The sequence below is a fragment of the Oncorhynchus masou genome, chromosome 12 (genome assembly GCF_036934945.1).
Source record: "Oncorhynchus masou masou isolate Uvic2021 chromosome 12, UVic_Omas_1.1, whole genome shotgun sequence".
Classification (NCBI taxonomy): Eukaryota; Metazoa; Chordata; class Actinopteri; order Salmoniformes; family Salmonidae; genus Oncorhynchus; species Oncorhynchus masou.
The window spans coordinates 47,763,213-47,780,246 of NC_088223.1; the positions used below are offsets into that span (position 1 = coordinate 47,763,213).

Below are 17,034 nucleotides of genomic sequence, written 5' to 3' on the forward strand. Positions count from 1 at the left end.
ACGGTGTATGTGAGAGCGCCCTGCATCGTGTCGGATACCCACTGTTCACGACGGTTGACCCTCAAATATTCTTTCAACCTGCGGATCGTACTTTTTGGAGAAATGTCCTCTGGTCTGATGAAACAAAAATAGAACTGTTTGGCCATAATAACCATCATTATGTTTGGAGGAAAAACGGGGAGGCTTGCAAGCCGAAGAACACACATGCTGCTGCAGAGCCAGCGCTCTTCTTCCATGCATCAAAACTTTGCACATTGTCTCTCGTTCACATGTAAATGTCCAAATTCACCAAAAATGACACTTGGTAGCTACTACCTATACTTCTATAACTTTATTAGCCGGATTGCCTGTCTTTGCAATTCGTTTATTTTTGTTTGCACTTGTTAGCATATTTAGCTAGCAGCCTCCACGGAAATGCGCTATTACTTGTGCTAATTTTGTTAGCTTTCTGGTAATATTAAATGTTTTTGCGGTTTACCGCCCCTTGTGTACTAAAACGGTAATATCGTAAATCCTGTGATGAGTAGGACGGTATGAAACTCTGGATACGGCCCAACCCTAGCACTTTCTATAGTATTTTATTTCATTTAAAACCCTTGAGATGGGAAAACATGAGAGAATGTTAACATTAGGTGAAATTAAGTGTTTTTTTAATCAAGTTACACTACCCAAAATGTACTCTACTCGTGGAACGACCCTCATACCTGGTACCGGTTCCTGGAAGTGGTCTTTGAACCAGCGGAACAGTCCGTTAACTGTGGGGAACATCTGGGAGCGGTAGCGGAACCCGTCAGGACTGATGGTCACAAACTCAACACTGCAGAGACAGAGCAGAGGACAACAAGACAGATTCAGATACAACACATCACCTCACTCAGAACAGTCAGCTGCTCCAAACTGTATTAGTTAAAAGGTTTAGAGTTTAGTCGAGGGTGTCAAATCAAATACGCATATTTTGACCAATGAGTTAAATAACGTTAATTGTGTAGATAATCCCCTAAGAAAACCAATGGTCTAAACTTCATGTCTCTATCATCATCCGTTCAAACGTTTGTTTTTACCCTTGCATGACGGCCAAAATTAGAGGCCAGAGAAAAAAAAGTGGACAAACATAAGAAAAATCGCACAGCATCGAGAGCCTACCTGACAGGCTGAATGAAGGCTACATGACAGGCCCACTTTCCGAGTTGAACTTATAATCTTTGCCGAATCCAGGGGACACAACATCTATCTTAACTCTATATTGTTTTAAGACAAGTAGTATTTTTATATTTTAGTATATGCTTTTCATATTAATGCAAAATTCCTGCTATTTTTTTCAAGATTTCTCACAAAACACACATCTCTATGAAATGTCATCGGAGCACTGAGCGTACCGCAAGCTTTTTTTATTTTCAAAGTCTTTTACATTTAAATCAGTTTGTGTCATGTTAATTCAGCATTTTTGGGACCCACAGAAACAAGTTTGCAGACGACCACATCATCTAAAATCATCAAAAGTAGTTGCGAAAAAGCACACCGCTCTGTCAACAGAGCTCAGTGCTTATTATCGAATGTATTAGGTTACAAAATCGGACTTTTTGGATATAATTTTAATGATATGTTAGAGAGACCACATTGAACAATTCAGATTTTGTACTGAGGAAAGTCATATTTCATACTCATGAATGTGCTGGTTGTCATATCGCTGCTGCCATTTCAATGGCATTTGCGAACATTTTTGAAACTTGGAAACATGAACACACAAGCTCGCTCCATTCTAACAACTGACTCGAGAAATAAGCTCATCAACTGCGCCTGCAGCAGATGTGATACCCTCTGTCGTGGCATTGAAACTAGAGGTCGAGCGATTAATCCGACTGGCCGATTAATTAGGGCAGATTTAAAGTTTCATAACAATTGGAAATCTGTATTTTTCGGCACCGATTTTTTGTATATTTTTTTATTTACCTTTATTTAACTAGGCAAGTCAGTTAAGAACACATTCTTATTCTCAATGATGGCCTAGTAACGGTGGGTTAACTGCCTTGTTCAGGGACAGAACGGCAGATTTTCAACTTGTCAGCCTGGGGGATACAATCTTGCAACCTTACAGTTAACTCGTTCAACTCTCTAACCACCTGCCGCTCATTGCACTCCACGAGGAGCCTGCCTGTTACGCGAATGCAGTAGAAGCCAAGGTAAGTTGCTAGCTAGCATTAAACGTATCTTATAAAAAACAATCAATCAATCATAATCACTAGTCAACACATGGTTGATGATATTACTAGTTTATCTTGTGTGCCCTGCGTTGCATATAATCGATGCAACGCTGGGGGATGATATAACAATGGCGCATTTGCGAAAAAAGCACAAAAAGACTGTACCTAACCATAAACACCAATGCCTTTCTTAAAATCAATACACAGAAGTATTTATTTTAAACCTGCATATTTAGCTAAAAGAAATCCAGGTTAGCAGGCAATATTAACCAGGTGAAATTGTGTCATTTCTCTTGCGTTCATTGCACGCAGAGTCAAGGTATATGCAACAGTTTGGGCAGCCTGGCTCATTGCGAACTAATTTGCCAGAATTTTACATAATTATGACATAACATTGAAGGTTGTGCAATGTAACAAGAATATTTAGACTTCGGGAAGCCACCCGTTAGATAAAATACCGAACAGTTTTGTATTTCACTGAAATAATAAACGTTTTGTTTCCGGATTTGACCATATTAATGACCAAAGGCTCGTATTTCTGTGTGTTATTATGTTATAATTAAGTCTATGATTTGATAGAGCAGTCTGACTGAGCGATGGTACTTTCGTGCGTTTTGCCAGCAGCTCTTCGCAAGCACAGCACTGTTTATGACTTCAAGCCTATCAGCCTAATGGCTGGTGTAACCGATGTGAAATGGCTAGCTAGTTAGCTGGGTGTGTGCTAATAGCGTTTCAAACGTCACTCGCTCTGAGACTTGGAATAGTTATTCCCCTTGCTCTGCAAGGGCCGCGGCTTTTGTGGAGCAATGGGTAACGCTGCTTCGAGTGTGGCTGTTGTCGTTGTGTTCCTGGTTCGAGTTTCAGAAGAAAGTTTTTTGTTACTGGACATTTTGAGCCTGTAATCGAGCCCACAAATGCTGATGCTCCAGATACTCAACTAGTCCAAAGGCGGACAGTTTAATTGCTTCTTTAATCAGCATGACAGTTTTCAGCTGTGCTAACATAAATGCAAAGGGGTTTTCTAATGATCAATTAGCCTTTTAAAATGATGAACTTGGATTAGCTAACACAACGTGCCATTGGAACACAGGAGTGATGGTTGCTGATAAGGGGCCTCTGTACGCCTATGTAGATATTCCATTAATTATTTTATTTTTTAAATCTGCCGTTTCCAGCTACAATAGTCATTTACAACATTAACAATGTCTACACAGTATTTCTGATCAATGTAATGTTATTTTAGTGGACTTTTGAACGATAGTGTATATATTCTTAATTCCATTCCTTTATTTTTGTTGTGAAATTGTTAGGTATTACTGCATTGGAGCTAGAAACGCAAGCATTTCGCCTCACCTGCAATAATATCTGCTAAACATGTGTATGTGACCAATAAAATTTGATGTCTCTGAATGTCCTTGAGTGGCCCAGCCAGAGCCTAGACTTGAAACTGATCTAACATCTCTGGAGAGACCTGAAAATAGCTGTGCAGCAACGCTCCCCATCCAACCTGACAGAGGTTGAGAGGATCTGCAGAGAAGAATGGGCGAAACTCCCCAAATACAGGTGTGCCAAGCATATAGCGTCATACCCAAGAAGACTTGAGGCTGTAATCGCTGCCAAAGGTGCTTCAACAAAGTACTGGGTAAAGGGTCTGAATACTTATGTAAATGTAATATTGACGTTTTAATAAAGTTAGAACAATTTTTAAAAAACAACAACGTTTTTTGGCTTTCATTATGGGATAGTGTGTGTAGATTGATGAGCGAAAACAACAATTGAATCTATTTTAGAATAAGGCTGTAACGTAACAAAATGTGGAAAAATTCAAGGGGTCTGAATACTTTCCGAATGCACTGTATTTATGTTATCACAGTCACTTATAAAAAAAATTGTTACTGTGTGTTTATGTATTTTTTAAAACTGAAAAATACAAAATCAATCAATCCAAACTGTGCAGTGGCCATGATGAATGGAAAGAGACATCTGTTACAAAACACCAAAACGTTTAATGGCATTCAGAGATTGTCAAGCAAAGCCTTCGGTTTTGGGTCGGCTTACAATGCAGGCAGGGATGTATTTTCTATTTGTCGACATTGACATAGTCTATTTTTTGTGGTGTTGAAAACGCAAACCATGATATTGAAGCGCCAGAAGTCTATATTTTTTGTTTATTGGTTGAGTGGTGCATTGGCTCAGAAACCTGTTGGTCGAAAACTTGTTGCATAGATGTTATATAATTATAAATATGGCATCAAAATGTTGAAAATCTAATTCCCACCTAGCTGATCATTGTCTGCAGCCAGCTCTGATTGCAGTATAGGCCTAATGAAACAGGCAGGGAGAGTTAGCTCGTCTGTGGTGGTCGGTGAACCCTCAACCTTCTGTCCCGTAGCCCTGCGTGGCATCAACTATGCCACAAAAGCATGCTGTAGTGGCAAGGTTGATGGCCATGTTTATAAACACAGTTATTGTTATTTGTGGTCGTAAACATTATTTTGAGTTAATTCTATGAGGGGGAAGGGTGTGCAATTTTTTTTCTGTCGTTAGGTGAACTCATCATGGTTTGGGTAAAGGGTAATCGCTGGATAAGGGGACAGGGTTTAGGGTTAGTTAGCTGTAGTCATGGTAACTCACTGTGGTTTGGGTTAGGGTTTGTTAGCTGTAGTCATGTTTGCTCACAGTGGTTTGGGTTAGGTTAGCTGTAGTCATGGTTACTCACCGTGGTTTGGGTTAGTTAAGTGTAGTCATGGTAACCCAGCATGGTTAGGGTTAGATAGCAGTAGTCATGGTAACTCACCGTGGTTTTCCGCGAGGTTGGTACCCCAGTATAAACTTCCCTGGCAGGTCTTTACAGGCTGAGACAAAATAGGGGATGAACGCAGGCTTTTCCTTTTTACACCTAATCAACAACTCCTCCATTTTCTACACAGACCGAGGGAGGGAGAGAAAGAAAGAGGGTCAGAAAAGATGAGTGGATGAATAAAAATATATGTAGCTCTATAAATATAGAACAATAGAACCAAACAATTGTCACTGGGGAGATTAAACATGTTTTATAGACAGGAAGGAGGTTTGTTTCTTTGTAAGTATTTGTAAAACAAATACTCTGTGAGATACTTGAGGTTGATCAAAATAAACAAATACTCTGTGCCACTTCCCATGGTTATGACAATATTCACACCACCATACCTACCTTCTTGTCCCCTCCGTTACAGTCCTGGAAGTACTTATGTCCCAGGAGGTCGCGAGCAAACGCTGCCATTGGCTGAATATAACGAGCTGTGATCTCATCAAGATCCTCAAACTCCTACAGATAGAGAGAAAAATAAATAAATATTTATTTGAAATTCAAAACACAATGAAACGGACAGTTGACCCAAATGGCCGTGACGGTCATTCCAACACCATTATATCTCAAATCTAAGGTCACTAGGTGTTGTACTAAGGTTGTTTAGTATTTTACAAAATGTCTAAATTGCTTAGACTTTTTTCATACATATTTTTTTTTTTGCTCGCTTGCCTTGCATAAAAAATAAAAATAATCCGTTAAACAGTAAATCAACTTTGTAAGGCCTAAAATTGACTGTGAAGCTCAGCAAAGTCACTTATAGATGATTTGAGCATGAGGAGCTAAAAATGCCAATCTCGGTCCCATGACTTGAATGTGATTTGTGCCACAAATGCTAAAACGTTAGCATGTGGAAACATTTTTGGATTGCTGTCATACCTTGTCCATAGACTGCTTACAGGGTAAGGAAACCAATATGTAATTTTGTATTCTGGGTGAACTATCCCTTAAAAGGCAAAATATATAGAAAACATTCTGCCATAGAGTGGTGAGGAGGAGCTCCGCGGACCCCTAGTATCTGGAATTAATTTAGCCATTGTGATCTGTAGTTGCTATTTTTCTCTGGTCAATTAACCCACAACATTCCTGGATTACTCGTTACATGAATTTTTATCAACAAATTTGAGAGAGCAAGGCAGTTAACCCCCAACAACAACTGCTTCCCGGGCATTGATGACGTGGATATTGATTAAGGCAGCCTCCCGCACCTCTGATTCATTTCGGTTGAGTATTTCTTCAGTATGAATGCATTTCTTTTTTTGTATTTTACCCCCTTTTTCTCCTCAATTTCAATCTCATCTCATCGCTGAAACTCCCCAATGGGCTCGGGAGGCGAAGATCGAGTCATGTGTCCTCCGAAACATGACCCGCCAAACTGTGCTTCTTAACACCCACCCGCTTAACCCAGAACCCAGCCGCACCAATGTGTCGGAGGAAACACCATCCATTCAACTGACGACCGAAGTCACTAGAGTGCGATGAGCCAAGTCCTTACCCCTATATTGCCTGGTTGCTAAACTTTTTAAAGGTTTGCCTAATTACTGTTTACGTGACAAAAAGCAATGTAGGGTGTAGTAGAGAATCATTTTACTATAATCCAATGTGAAATATATTTGAAATAACTAGAAATTTCGTATTGTCAGCAGTTTGAAGCTGATGTACAAAACCTAAAGTAAAAAGATACCAAAAAAAAAAAACCCACGTATGGACAGGAAGCATAGAAATACCACACATAAAAAAGGATCTTCTGCTTATCAAACTTGCTTTCAATGACAGACCTATAACTCACTTTTCTATGTGAATTTGGTCAGATCTCTTTAAGCATGTGAATAATGCACGCACGTACACACTTTGCGCGTGTGCCACTGAGGTACCTCTGTGTAGATCCAGAGTGTGTGTCCCAGACTGAAGGCGTTCTCCTTGCCCTCCTCTCTCACATCCACATGCTGGTAGATACCATCAGCCACCTACAACAAGAATTTAGCATCCTAAAACAATAATCAATGAAATAACCAACCTGTTGGTCCGTGAATGAACATTACATATATTACAAGCCTCTGTCAATACACTCATTGAATGCACTCCTCCTTTTCCCCCTCTCCTTCCATACCTTCCATGTGACAGTGAGGTGGTTCTCTCCCTTGCTGCTGGGCCTGATTACAACATCTCCCTGGTCCATGGACTCCATCATCTTCTCGGCCTGCTTGAAGTTGATGTTGTGAAACGATGGATGGGCGATCACACGCTTTATATAGGCTAGGGAGAGGGAGAAGGAAAGAGGGTGGATAGAGGGAGGAAAGACAGACACAGAAAGTGAGAAAGGGCAGAGTAAGGTTAAGTTCAAATAAATGTAAAACATTTTTTTTTTTAGTTCTAAGCCTGCCCCAGTACAATAACTGGCTCTAAGGCTGTGACGTTTATGGAATCTTCAGTGAAATAGCCCAAAAAAACAAAACAAAAAATAATTTTTTAATGTACACTTTCTCCTCTTCTCCTTTCCTGCATGTGCTGCAAGGAAGGGGGGTCATTGCCTAGGCAACCAAAGACTTGTTTGCTGCAAAACCTTGCTTGTTTCAGCAAGGTGCAAAAAAAAGTTGAATGCCCATGTTACTGTAGAGTCCATGTTACACCAGAAACGGATGCCCGGCCGTCCCATCTTCAGTTAGCTGTTCTTCCCACAAAAAGTGTTTTATGTCTTTATGTTATTTTCAGGACAGTCTTCATCCATAACCGTAGATTACACTGTTATACGGTAATTGTGCCAGCCCTAACTGGCTCGGACAGTTTATTCTCTGTATACTATTGTTTACTCGTCGTGTATACCTACTGGTTCTCTGCTGTTTCTTCTTGAGTTCCTCCTCTGCCTTAGTGTCTTCTGTCTCTGCGTCAAAGTCGTAGTAGGTGTCCTTAGGAAGCTTCCACTCATTGTTCTTATCCATCAGGTCAGACGTACGACATGTCAGGTCCACGTTGAACTTCTCAATGTCAATCTTCATGATGCGACAGTGTACGGTCATACCCACCTGGGAGAGGGAGGAGGGGAGACGAGTGAACACTTGTACAGGAACTCAACTAACTCTTTGAAACAACTGTAGAAGATTTCTCTAACCCAATTCCTCGAGAGCTACAAGACCGGCGTGATTACTTGATTCAGATGTGTCCGTGCTGGACGGTGTGTGTGTGTGAGAAAGAGAGAGATAGCGTGTGAATGTGCAGCTGTGTCTCACCTTGACCCTCTCCTCAGGGTGCTTGACCACCTTGTCACTGAGGAACTTGGTGGGGATGAAGCCCTGGACACCGTTGTCCATTCGAGACCTCACACCGATGGCCTGGCCCGGACATGATCCACTGTCAAAATGGTTCCACACCTAGCAGAGAGAGGGGAGGAGGAGACAGGAAGGGAGATAGAAGGAGGAAGGGAGCGAGTGAAAAACAGATAGAGAAGAAAGAGACAGAAAGCAATAGGAAGATGTGGGGAAGGGGCAGGTAGAGAGAGGAAGAATAATAAGAAGAGGAACACAAACCAAAACATAGAACAGATGCTTCCTCTAAAGTGTTGTTTATTTCCAAAACCACCATTTAAAGTCATCAACGGGTAATGAGGGAAATGAGCAAGAGGCTTTAAGGTCAGAAGCCATGGGGTGAGGGTATCTCACCTCGCTGAGTTCAGGGAAGTTGTCCTGTTGACAGAAGGGGCACTGCCACAGCCCGGTAGAGTCGTTTCTGATGGCCTGGTCATAACTCTCCCCTTGTGGGCGCCGGTGAGCAATGCCTGTCACGACACTGGTGATCAGCTTACCTGGAGACGAACGGGGAACGAGAGGAGAGACAAGGTCGTGAGTATGTGAGCAGTATTTGTGTTAGCTACATAGAATGTAAAATGTGTGTGTATGTAAACTCAGCAAAAAAAAAAAAAAACGTCCTCTCACTGTCAACTGAGTTTCTTTTCAGTGAACTTAACATATGTAAATATTTGTATGAACATAACAAGATTCAACAGACATAAACTGAACAAGTTCCACAGACATGTGACTAACAGAAATGGAATAATGTGTCCCTGAACAAAGGGGGGGTCAAACTCAAAAGTAACAGTCGGTATCTGGTGTGGCCACCAGCTGCATTAAGTAGTGCAGTGCATCTCCTCCTCATGGACTGCACCAGATATGCCAGTTCTTGCTGTGAGATTCTTCCACCAGGGCACCTGCCAGTTCCTGGATATTTCTACGGGGAATGGCCCTAGCCCTTACCCTCCGATCCAACAGGTCCCAGACGTGCTCAATGGGATTGAGATCCGGGCTCTTCGCTGGCCATGGCAGAACACTGACATTCCTGTCTTGCAGGAAATCACACACAGCAAGAGCAGTATGGCTGGCGGCATTGTCATGCTGGAGGGTCATGTCAGGATGAGCCTGCAGGAAGGGTACCACATGATGGAGGAGGATGTGTTCCCTGTAACGCCCAGCGTGGAGGTTGCCTGGAATGACAACAAGCTCAGTCCGATGATGCTGTGACACACCGCCCCAGATCATGACGAACCCTCCACCTCCAAATCAATCCCGCTCCAGAGTACAGGCCTCGGTGTAACGCTCATTCCCTTCAACGATAAATGTGAATATGACCATCCCCACTGGTGAGACAAAACTGCAACTCGTCAGTAAAGAACACTTTTGCCGGTCCTGTCTGGTCCAGCGATGGTGGATTTGTGCCCATAGGCGACGTTGTTGCCAGTGATGTCTGGTGAGGACCTGCCTTACAACAGGCCTACAAGCCTTCAGTCCAGCCTATTGCGCACAGTCTGAGCACTTTTTGAGGGATTGTGCGTTCCTGGTGTAACTCGGGCAGTTGCCATCATGTATCTGTCCCGCAGGTGTGATGTTCAGATGTACTGATCCTGTGCAGGTGTTGTTACATGTGGTCTGCCACTGCGAGGACGATCAGCTGTCCGTCCTGTCTCCCTGTAGCGCTGTCTTAGGCATCTCACAGTACGGACATTGCAATTTATTGCCCTGGCAACATCTGCAGTCCTCATGCCTCCTTGCAGCATGCCTAAGGCACGTTCACGCAGATGAGCAGGGACCCTGGGCATCTTTCTTTTGGTGTTTTCAGAGTCAGTAGAAAGGCCTCTTTAGCGTCCTAAGATTTTGTAACTGTGACCTTAATTGCCTACCGTCTGTAAGCTGTTAGCATCTTAACGAACAGGTGCATGTTCATTCATTGTTTATGGTTCACTGAACAAGAATGGGAAACAGTGTTAAAACCCTTTACAATGAAGATCTGTGAAGTTACTTGGATTTTTACAAATTATCTTTGAAAGACAGGGTCATTATTTTTTTGCTGAGTTTATGTGTGTGTTACCTATGTAGAAGATGTGTGTGTTACCTATGTAGAAGGTCTCAGGTGTCTCCTTGGTGAGCAGGTTAAACACCTCCTCGGTGTTAGGAGCTCTGTAGGGAACTCTCAGGTCCTTATACCTGCAGCTCAACTCAGCACGGATATCATACAGCGTTATGCCCTTGTTACCGTAACCCTACAGGGAAAGGGAGAATCAAGGTTAATATATGTCGAACAGCGATATAGAGCTTGTTACCATAACCGTACAGAGGAGAATAACATATATCATTAGTGATGAGTGGAAAAATAAATACAGTTACATATCGGGATATAATTGTTGGTGATATATCGCAATATTATTTTGGACAATATCACAATATTATTTTTGCGCTAGTCGGCTGTACCTGCACCAAACTCAATTTGTTTCCAGTACTTTTATTTCCATGACGGATCAAAACTTTTCTCTAATTGTGTAGATAATCATCTAAGAAAACCTCTTGTCTCTATCATAATCTGCTTGAAATGTATCAGTTTTTATCCTTGTAGGATGTCCAGAATTAGGGTGACTAAATCAATTGAGGCCAGAGAAAAAAAGTGGTAGAAAAACAGAGAAATGACATCGCGTAAGCGAGGCTGGATTCCGTGCAAAAATTAAGGCTACTGGCTACCTGACAGGCTCACTTTCCCGTTGAACTCGTCATCTTTCTTCTCAAATCTGCAGGACATAAAAAATATATAGAGGTAAGATGAATATCGATTGAGACATGACGTAGTATTTTCATATTTTAGGATACGCTTATCATATTAATTTGAAATTTACTGATCTTTTTCAATTTTCTTCAGATTTTACACAAAATCAAGTGAATCTCTATGAAATGTCAACAGTGCACTGAGTGTACCGTAAGCTTTCACATTTAATTCAGCTCGTGTCATGCTAATTTAGCTTTTTGTGACTCGCGGAAACAACTTTGAAGACAGCACAAGAAACCTGCATTGCTATGTCAACAGAGCTCTGTGCTTTTATTGGATTTATGAGGTTACGAAATCCGACTTTTTGGGTGTAATACTAATGATATGTTAGAGAGACCCCACTGACAATTCAGAACATGAATAATCATATTTGTCTTGGTAAAATGTATTTTATAACATATGGAAGGGAAATTATCACCACCAAAGCCTGTTTTCACCCACTCTGGACAGAGTGGATGGACACCCTACAATACATTACGGCCCTTAAATTACGTGATAATATTGTATCGTGAGGTTCCTGTCAATTCCCAGCCCACATATACATCTCATACAGTGATATAGAGCTTGTTACCATAACCCTACATAAGAGAATAACATACACTACCCTATGTATTTATTTTGACAGTTTTACGTTCCCAAAAGACAATCTCAAAATGTCGTCGTTCACAGTGACTAACAAAGATACTCCGACAAAACAAACCAAAGGTTTTAAAACGAGGTTCTGATAGATATACTTATAGTTAGAAAAGCAACAGGGAGGGGGGTTTTAGAACCCACTAGATTGGAGTCAGAAAAGACACTAAAGGAAATAAACACACAGACTTAGGATAGGGTGTAAAACGGAACAAAACTACATGGAGAAAAATAAACAGGGGGAGACACAAAACTGAGGCTTCTTTTGGCTAATTAAAGTGGTGGAGCTGTAAATTGTACCTCCGCTAAGGTGAGGTGTAGCTTTTCCAACCTTTGAAAGGTTGGGTCAACAATATTGACACCCCTAAAGATTCTTAGTCCAAAGTTTTAGTATTTGGTTCCATCTTCCTAGCACGCAAATGACTACATCAAAGTTGGTAAATAAGAAGTTATAAGTTTCTAAGATCTTTACACACCTGGATTGTGCAATATTTGCACATTACTCTTTTAAAAATTATTCAAACTATGTCATGTTGATTGGATAGACAGCCATTTTCAAGGCTTGTCAAGACGATTTAAGTCAAAACTGTAACTAGGCCATTCAGAATGTCGTCTTGGTAAGCAACTTGAGTGTATATTTGGCCTTATGACTTAGGTTATTGTCCTGCTGAAAGGTGAATTTGTTCATTTCTTTGCCACATTTGTAGCAGTATTACTTTAGTGACTTATCGCAAACAGGATGCATGTTTTGGAATATTTATATTCTATACAGGCTTCCTTCTTTTCACTATGTCATTTAGGTTAGTATTGTGGAGTAACTATAATGTTGTTCATCCATCCTCAGTTTTCTCCTACCTAGCCTTTGACACATTATTTACCATTAATTTCTATTGGGCACAACATAATCTGAAACACAACCAAAACAAACTGCAAATGCATCCAACAAGTTTGTAGAGTCACAAGCTTGATGTAGTCACTTCGGGCTAGTAATATGGGACCAAATACTAAACTTGACAACTTAAATGTTTGTATAATTTTGTGCACTTTTTACCCCTTTTTCTCCTCAATTTCGTGATATCCAATTGTTAGTTACAGTCTTGTCCCATCGCTGCAACTCCCGTACGGACTCGGGTGAGTCAAAGGTCAAGAGCCACGCGTCCTCTAAATACGCGACCCTGCCAAGCTGCACTGCTCCTTGGAAGCCAGCCGCATCAATGTGTGGGAAGAAACACCGTAAAACTGGCGACCGTGTCAGCGTGCATGCGCCCGGCCTGCCACAGCAGTTACTAGTGCGCGATGGGCCAAGGACATCTCGACCGGCCAAACCCTCCCGTAACCCGAACAACCCTGGGCCAATTGTGCATCGCCGCATGGGTTTCCCGGGCACAGCCGGCTGCGACACAGCCCGGGATCAAACCCGGATTTGTAGTGATGCCTCAAGCACTGCGATGCAGTGCCTTAGACCGCACTTTCGACTACTTTAACATACGTGAATTAAACAAATACTTATGACACCTTCAAAATGCGGGGGACTAGCTACATCATTCACTTTCATTTGTAAATGGTAGAACAGATATACATGTATGCCCTAAAAAAAAATACATTCTGTACTGTCGCCTCAAATAAAACATTTGATCACAAATCCAAAATGCCGGAGGATAGGGCCAAATGAAACGTTTCAACTTCACTGTCCCAAGTAAATATGTAGGGGAGTGTATATCATACAGTGTGATGCCCTTGTTACCATAACCCTACAGGAGAGAACAGAGGTAAGATGGATAACAAGGAGAATATATCATACATACAATGTTTGTAACCTTGCAGGGGAGAGGACAAGGTGAGGGGACATGGCATGATGTTCTTATAAACATAACCCAGCAAGGATTGGACAGGTGAGGTCATTGAAAAGGAATATGTGGAGAGAATAAAGTTCTCAGGGAATTTAAGTACAACATATAAGACAGGAACACACACAAACTCCCCCCCCAACACACCTTTCTGTCCATACCTGTCTCTCCAGCTCCTCAGCGAAGGCATCAAGATCCAGGTCTTTAAGTCGCTCCGGGTTTTCCAGGATTTCCTCTAGCGCACCGGCCGGGTTGGCGTCCTCCGCGGACTCGTCGTATTCCAGAGCGTCCACCGCCATCTTTCTGGCCCACTCATAAGTCTCCGGGTGCACCCTGGAGCCGTCCAGAACCTCAATGTATGAGTCCGTACTGCAGAAGGGGAAAAGGGATCGAATTAGAACCAACATCATACCAAGAGCATACAAAACAACTGTCAATTATTGGACATAAAAATGTAAAACATATTTTTCCATAGGAATACGCAGTGGGGGAAGAACATTCTAGGTAGAAAAAAAAACTCTCCAAATATAACTTGTTGCCCTTCACAAACAGAGAGACACACACACACGTACCTGTCTCCGAGCGAGGCGGTGTCTATCTTGATGAAGCCAGCACAGTTGATGAAGACCTTGGGGCCCATGTGACACATGGTGACCAGCTGAGTCCTGTTCTCCAAACGAGTGTTGTTCTGTTTTAGGATCTGGGGAGAGACATCGCTGGTATACTAATACTGTAAAAATGTCTAATGTTGCTCCTTTACAAAAGGACAAAGGACTACATACAGTGGGGCAAAAAAGTATTTAGTCAGCCACCAATTGTGCAAGTTCTCCCACTTAAAAAGATGAGAGAGGCCTGTAATTTTCATCATAGGTACACTTCAACTATGACAGACAAAATGAGAAAAAAAATCCAGAAAATCACATTGTAGGATTTTTAATGAATTTATTTGCAAATAATGGTGGAAAATAAGTATTTGGTCACCTACAAACAAGCAAGATTTCTGGCTCTCACAGACCTGTAACTTCTTCTTTAAGAGGCTCCTCTGTCCTCCACTCTTCACCTGTATTAATGACACCTGTTTGAACTTGTTATCAGTATAAAAGACACCTGTCCACAACCTCAACCAGTCACACTCCAAACTCCACTATGGCCAAGACCAAAGAGCTAGCTGTCAAAGGACACCAGAAACAAAATTGTAGATCTGCACCAGGCTGGGAAGACTAAATCTGCAATAGGTAAGCAGCTTGGTTTGAAGAAATCAACGGTGGGAGCAATTATTAGGAAATGGAAGACACACAAGACCACTGATAATCTCACTCGATCTGGGGCTCCACGCAAGATCTCACCCCGTGGGGTCAAAATGATCACAAGAAGAATGAGCAAAAATCCCAGAACCACACGGGGGACCTAGTGAATGACCTGCAGTGAGCTGGGACCAAAGTAACAAAGCCTACCATCAGTAACACACTACGCCGCCAGGGACTCAAATCCTGCAGTGCCAGACGTGTCCCCCTGCTTAAGCCAGTACATGTCCAGGCCCGTCTGAAGTTTGCTAGAGAGCATTTGGATGATCCAGAAGAAGATTGGGAGAATGTCACATGGTCAGATGAAACCAAAATATAACTTTTTGGTAAAAACTCAACTCGTCGTGTTTGGAGGACAAAGAATGCTGAGTTGCATGCAAAGAACACCATACCTACTGTGAAGCATGGGGGTGGAAACATCATGCTTTGGGGCTGTTTTTCTGCAAAGGGACCAGGACGACTGATCCGTGTAAAGGAAAGATTGAATGGGGCCATGTATCAGGTATATCTCTCTGGTCACCCCCAAAACCAATTTTTTCTTTGGCCGCCTCTCCTTCCAGTTCTCTGCTGCCAATGACTGGAACGAACTACAAAAATCTCTGAAACTGGAAACACCCTCACTAGCTTTAAGCACCAACTGTCAGAGCAGCTCACAGATTACTGCACCTGTACATAGTCCACCGATAATTTAGCCCAAACAACTACCTCTTCCCATACTGTATTTATTTATTTTGCTCCTTTGCACCCCATTATTTTTTATTTCTACTTTGCACATTCTTCCATTGCAAATATACCATTCCATGGCCTTTTTTTGCCTTTACCTCCCTTGCTCACATCGTATATAGACTTATTTATACTGTATTATTGACTGTATGTTTGTTTTACTCCATGTGTAACTCTGTGTCGTTGTATGTGTCAAACTGCTTTATCTTGGCCAGGTCGTAATTGTAAATGAGAACTTGCCTACCTGGTTAAATAAAGGTTAAATAAAACATAAATAAAAAAATTGTGAGATTTTGAGTGAAAACCTCCTTCCATCAGCAAGGGCATTGAAGATGAAACGTGGCTGGGTCTTTCAGCATGACAATGATCCCAAACACACTGCCCGGGCAACAAAGGAGTGGCTTCGTAAGAAGCATTTCAAGGTCCTGGAGTGGCCTAGCCAGTCTACAGATCTCAACCCCATAGAAAATCTTTGGAGAGAGTTGAAAGTCCGTGTTGCCCAGCAACAGCCCCAAAACAAAGCATGGAGGAATGGGCCAAAATACCAGCAACAGTGTGTGAAAACCTTGTAAAGACTTGTAAAAACGTTTGACCTCTGTTATATACCTTTTGTTGGCAATGACAAAGTATTGAGATAAACTTTTGTTGTTGACCAAATACTTATTTTCCACCATAATTTGCAAATAAATTCATTAAAAATCCTACAATTTGATTTTCTGGATTTTTTCTTCTTCATTTTGTCTGTCATAGTTGAAGTGTACCTATGATGAAAATTACAGGCCTCTCTCACCTTTTTAAGTGGGATAACTTGCACAATTGGTGGCTGACTAAATACTTTTTTGCCCCACGGTACACATTAGCATGACACAGGACTCGCTTCTGAGAGGGCGAGACACAATACAGACCGTGTACAGACATGGAGCAAGCACAGACATACTGAACACGGCTCTGACTCAACACCTGCAGGCAGGCAGACACAGAGAGCGAGAGACAAAGACGGACCTTGAGCAGGTGCGATCCCTTCCTTTGTCCGAGGCCACAGACGAACTGAACCAGGCTCTGTGTGTAGGGGTGAGATATGGCCCTGTTCACATCCACCCCCACCTCGTTGACCCGGTTTATAAACTCACAGTACAGAGCATTCAGCAGGTCCTCCTTTACTACATGCTCCTGAGAGGGTAGGGAGGGGAGACGGTGGGGAGGGAGGGGAGACGGTGGGGAGAGAGGGAGAGAGGTGGGGAGGGGAGAGAGGAGAAAGAAAGGGTACCATAAAATCAACATACCGCAAAGGCCACTGAGTATCGATGACCTTTCTCTGACAATTTTCAAGCAGATCGAGGATTGGGTCCCCCCTGTCCATATAATCTTAGTCATTATGATCTAAATTAAACAACATT

General features: G+C 42.1%; 1 protein-coding gene across 2 annotated transcripts in view; it reads right to left on the reverse strand.

Annotated features, from left to right (window-relative positions):
• LOC135550221 (transcription elongation factor SPT6-like) overlaps positions 1-17,034 on the reverse strand; it is a 48,253-nt gene that overhangs the window by 6,438 nt on the left and 24,781 nt on the right. For both annotated transcript variants that reach the window (XM_064980832.1, XM_064980833.1), the window contains exons 23-34: positions 16,640-16,807; positions 14,183-14,310; positions 13,772-13,979; positions 10,429-10,576; positions 8,706-8,848; positions 8,277-8,417; positions 7,877-8,072; positions 7,160-7,305; positions 6,924-7,016; positions 5,395-5,508; positions 4,999-5,123; positions 705-817 (exon numbers count right to left, since the gene is read on the reverse strand). In XM_064980832.1, coding sequence (XP_064836904.1) covers positions 705-817; positions 4,999-5,123; positions 5,395-5,508; positions 6,924-7,016; positions 7,160-7,305; positions 7,877-8,072; positions 8,277-8,417; positions 8,706-8,848; positions 10,429-10,576; positions 13,772-13,979; positions 14,183-14,310; positions 16,640-16,807 — 1,723 coding nt within the window. The remainder of the gene's footprint in view (positions 1-704; positions 818-4,998; positions 5,124-5,394; positions 5,509-6,923; positions 7,017-7,159; positions 7,306-7,876; positions 8,073-8,276; positions 8,418-8,705; positions 8,849-10,428; positions 10,577-13,771; positions 13,980-14,182; positions 14,311-16,639; positions 16,808-17,034) is intronic.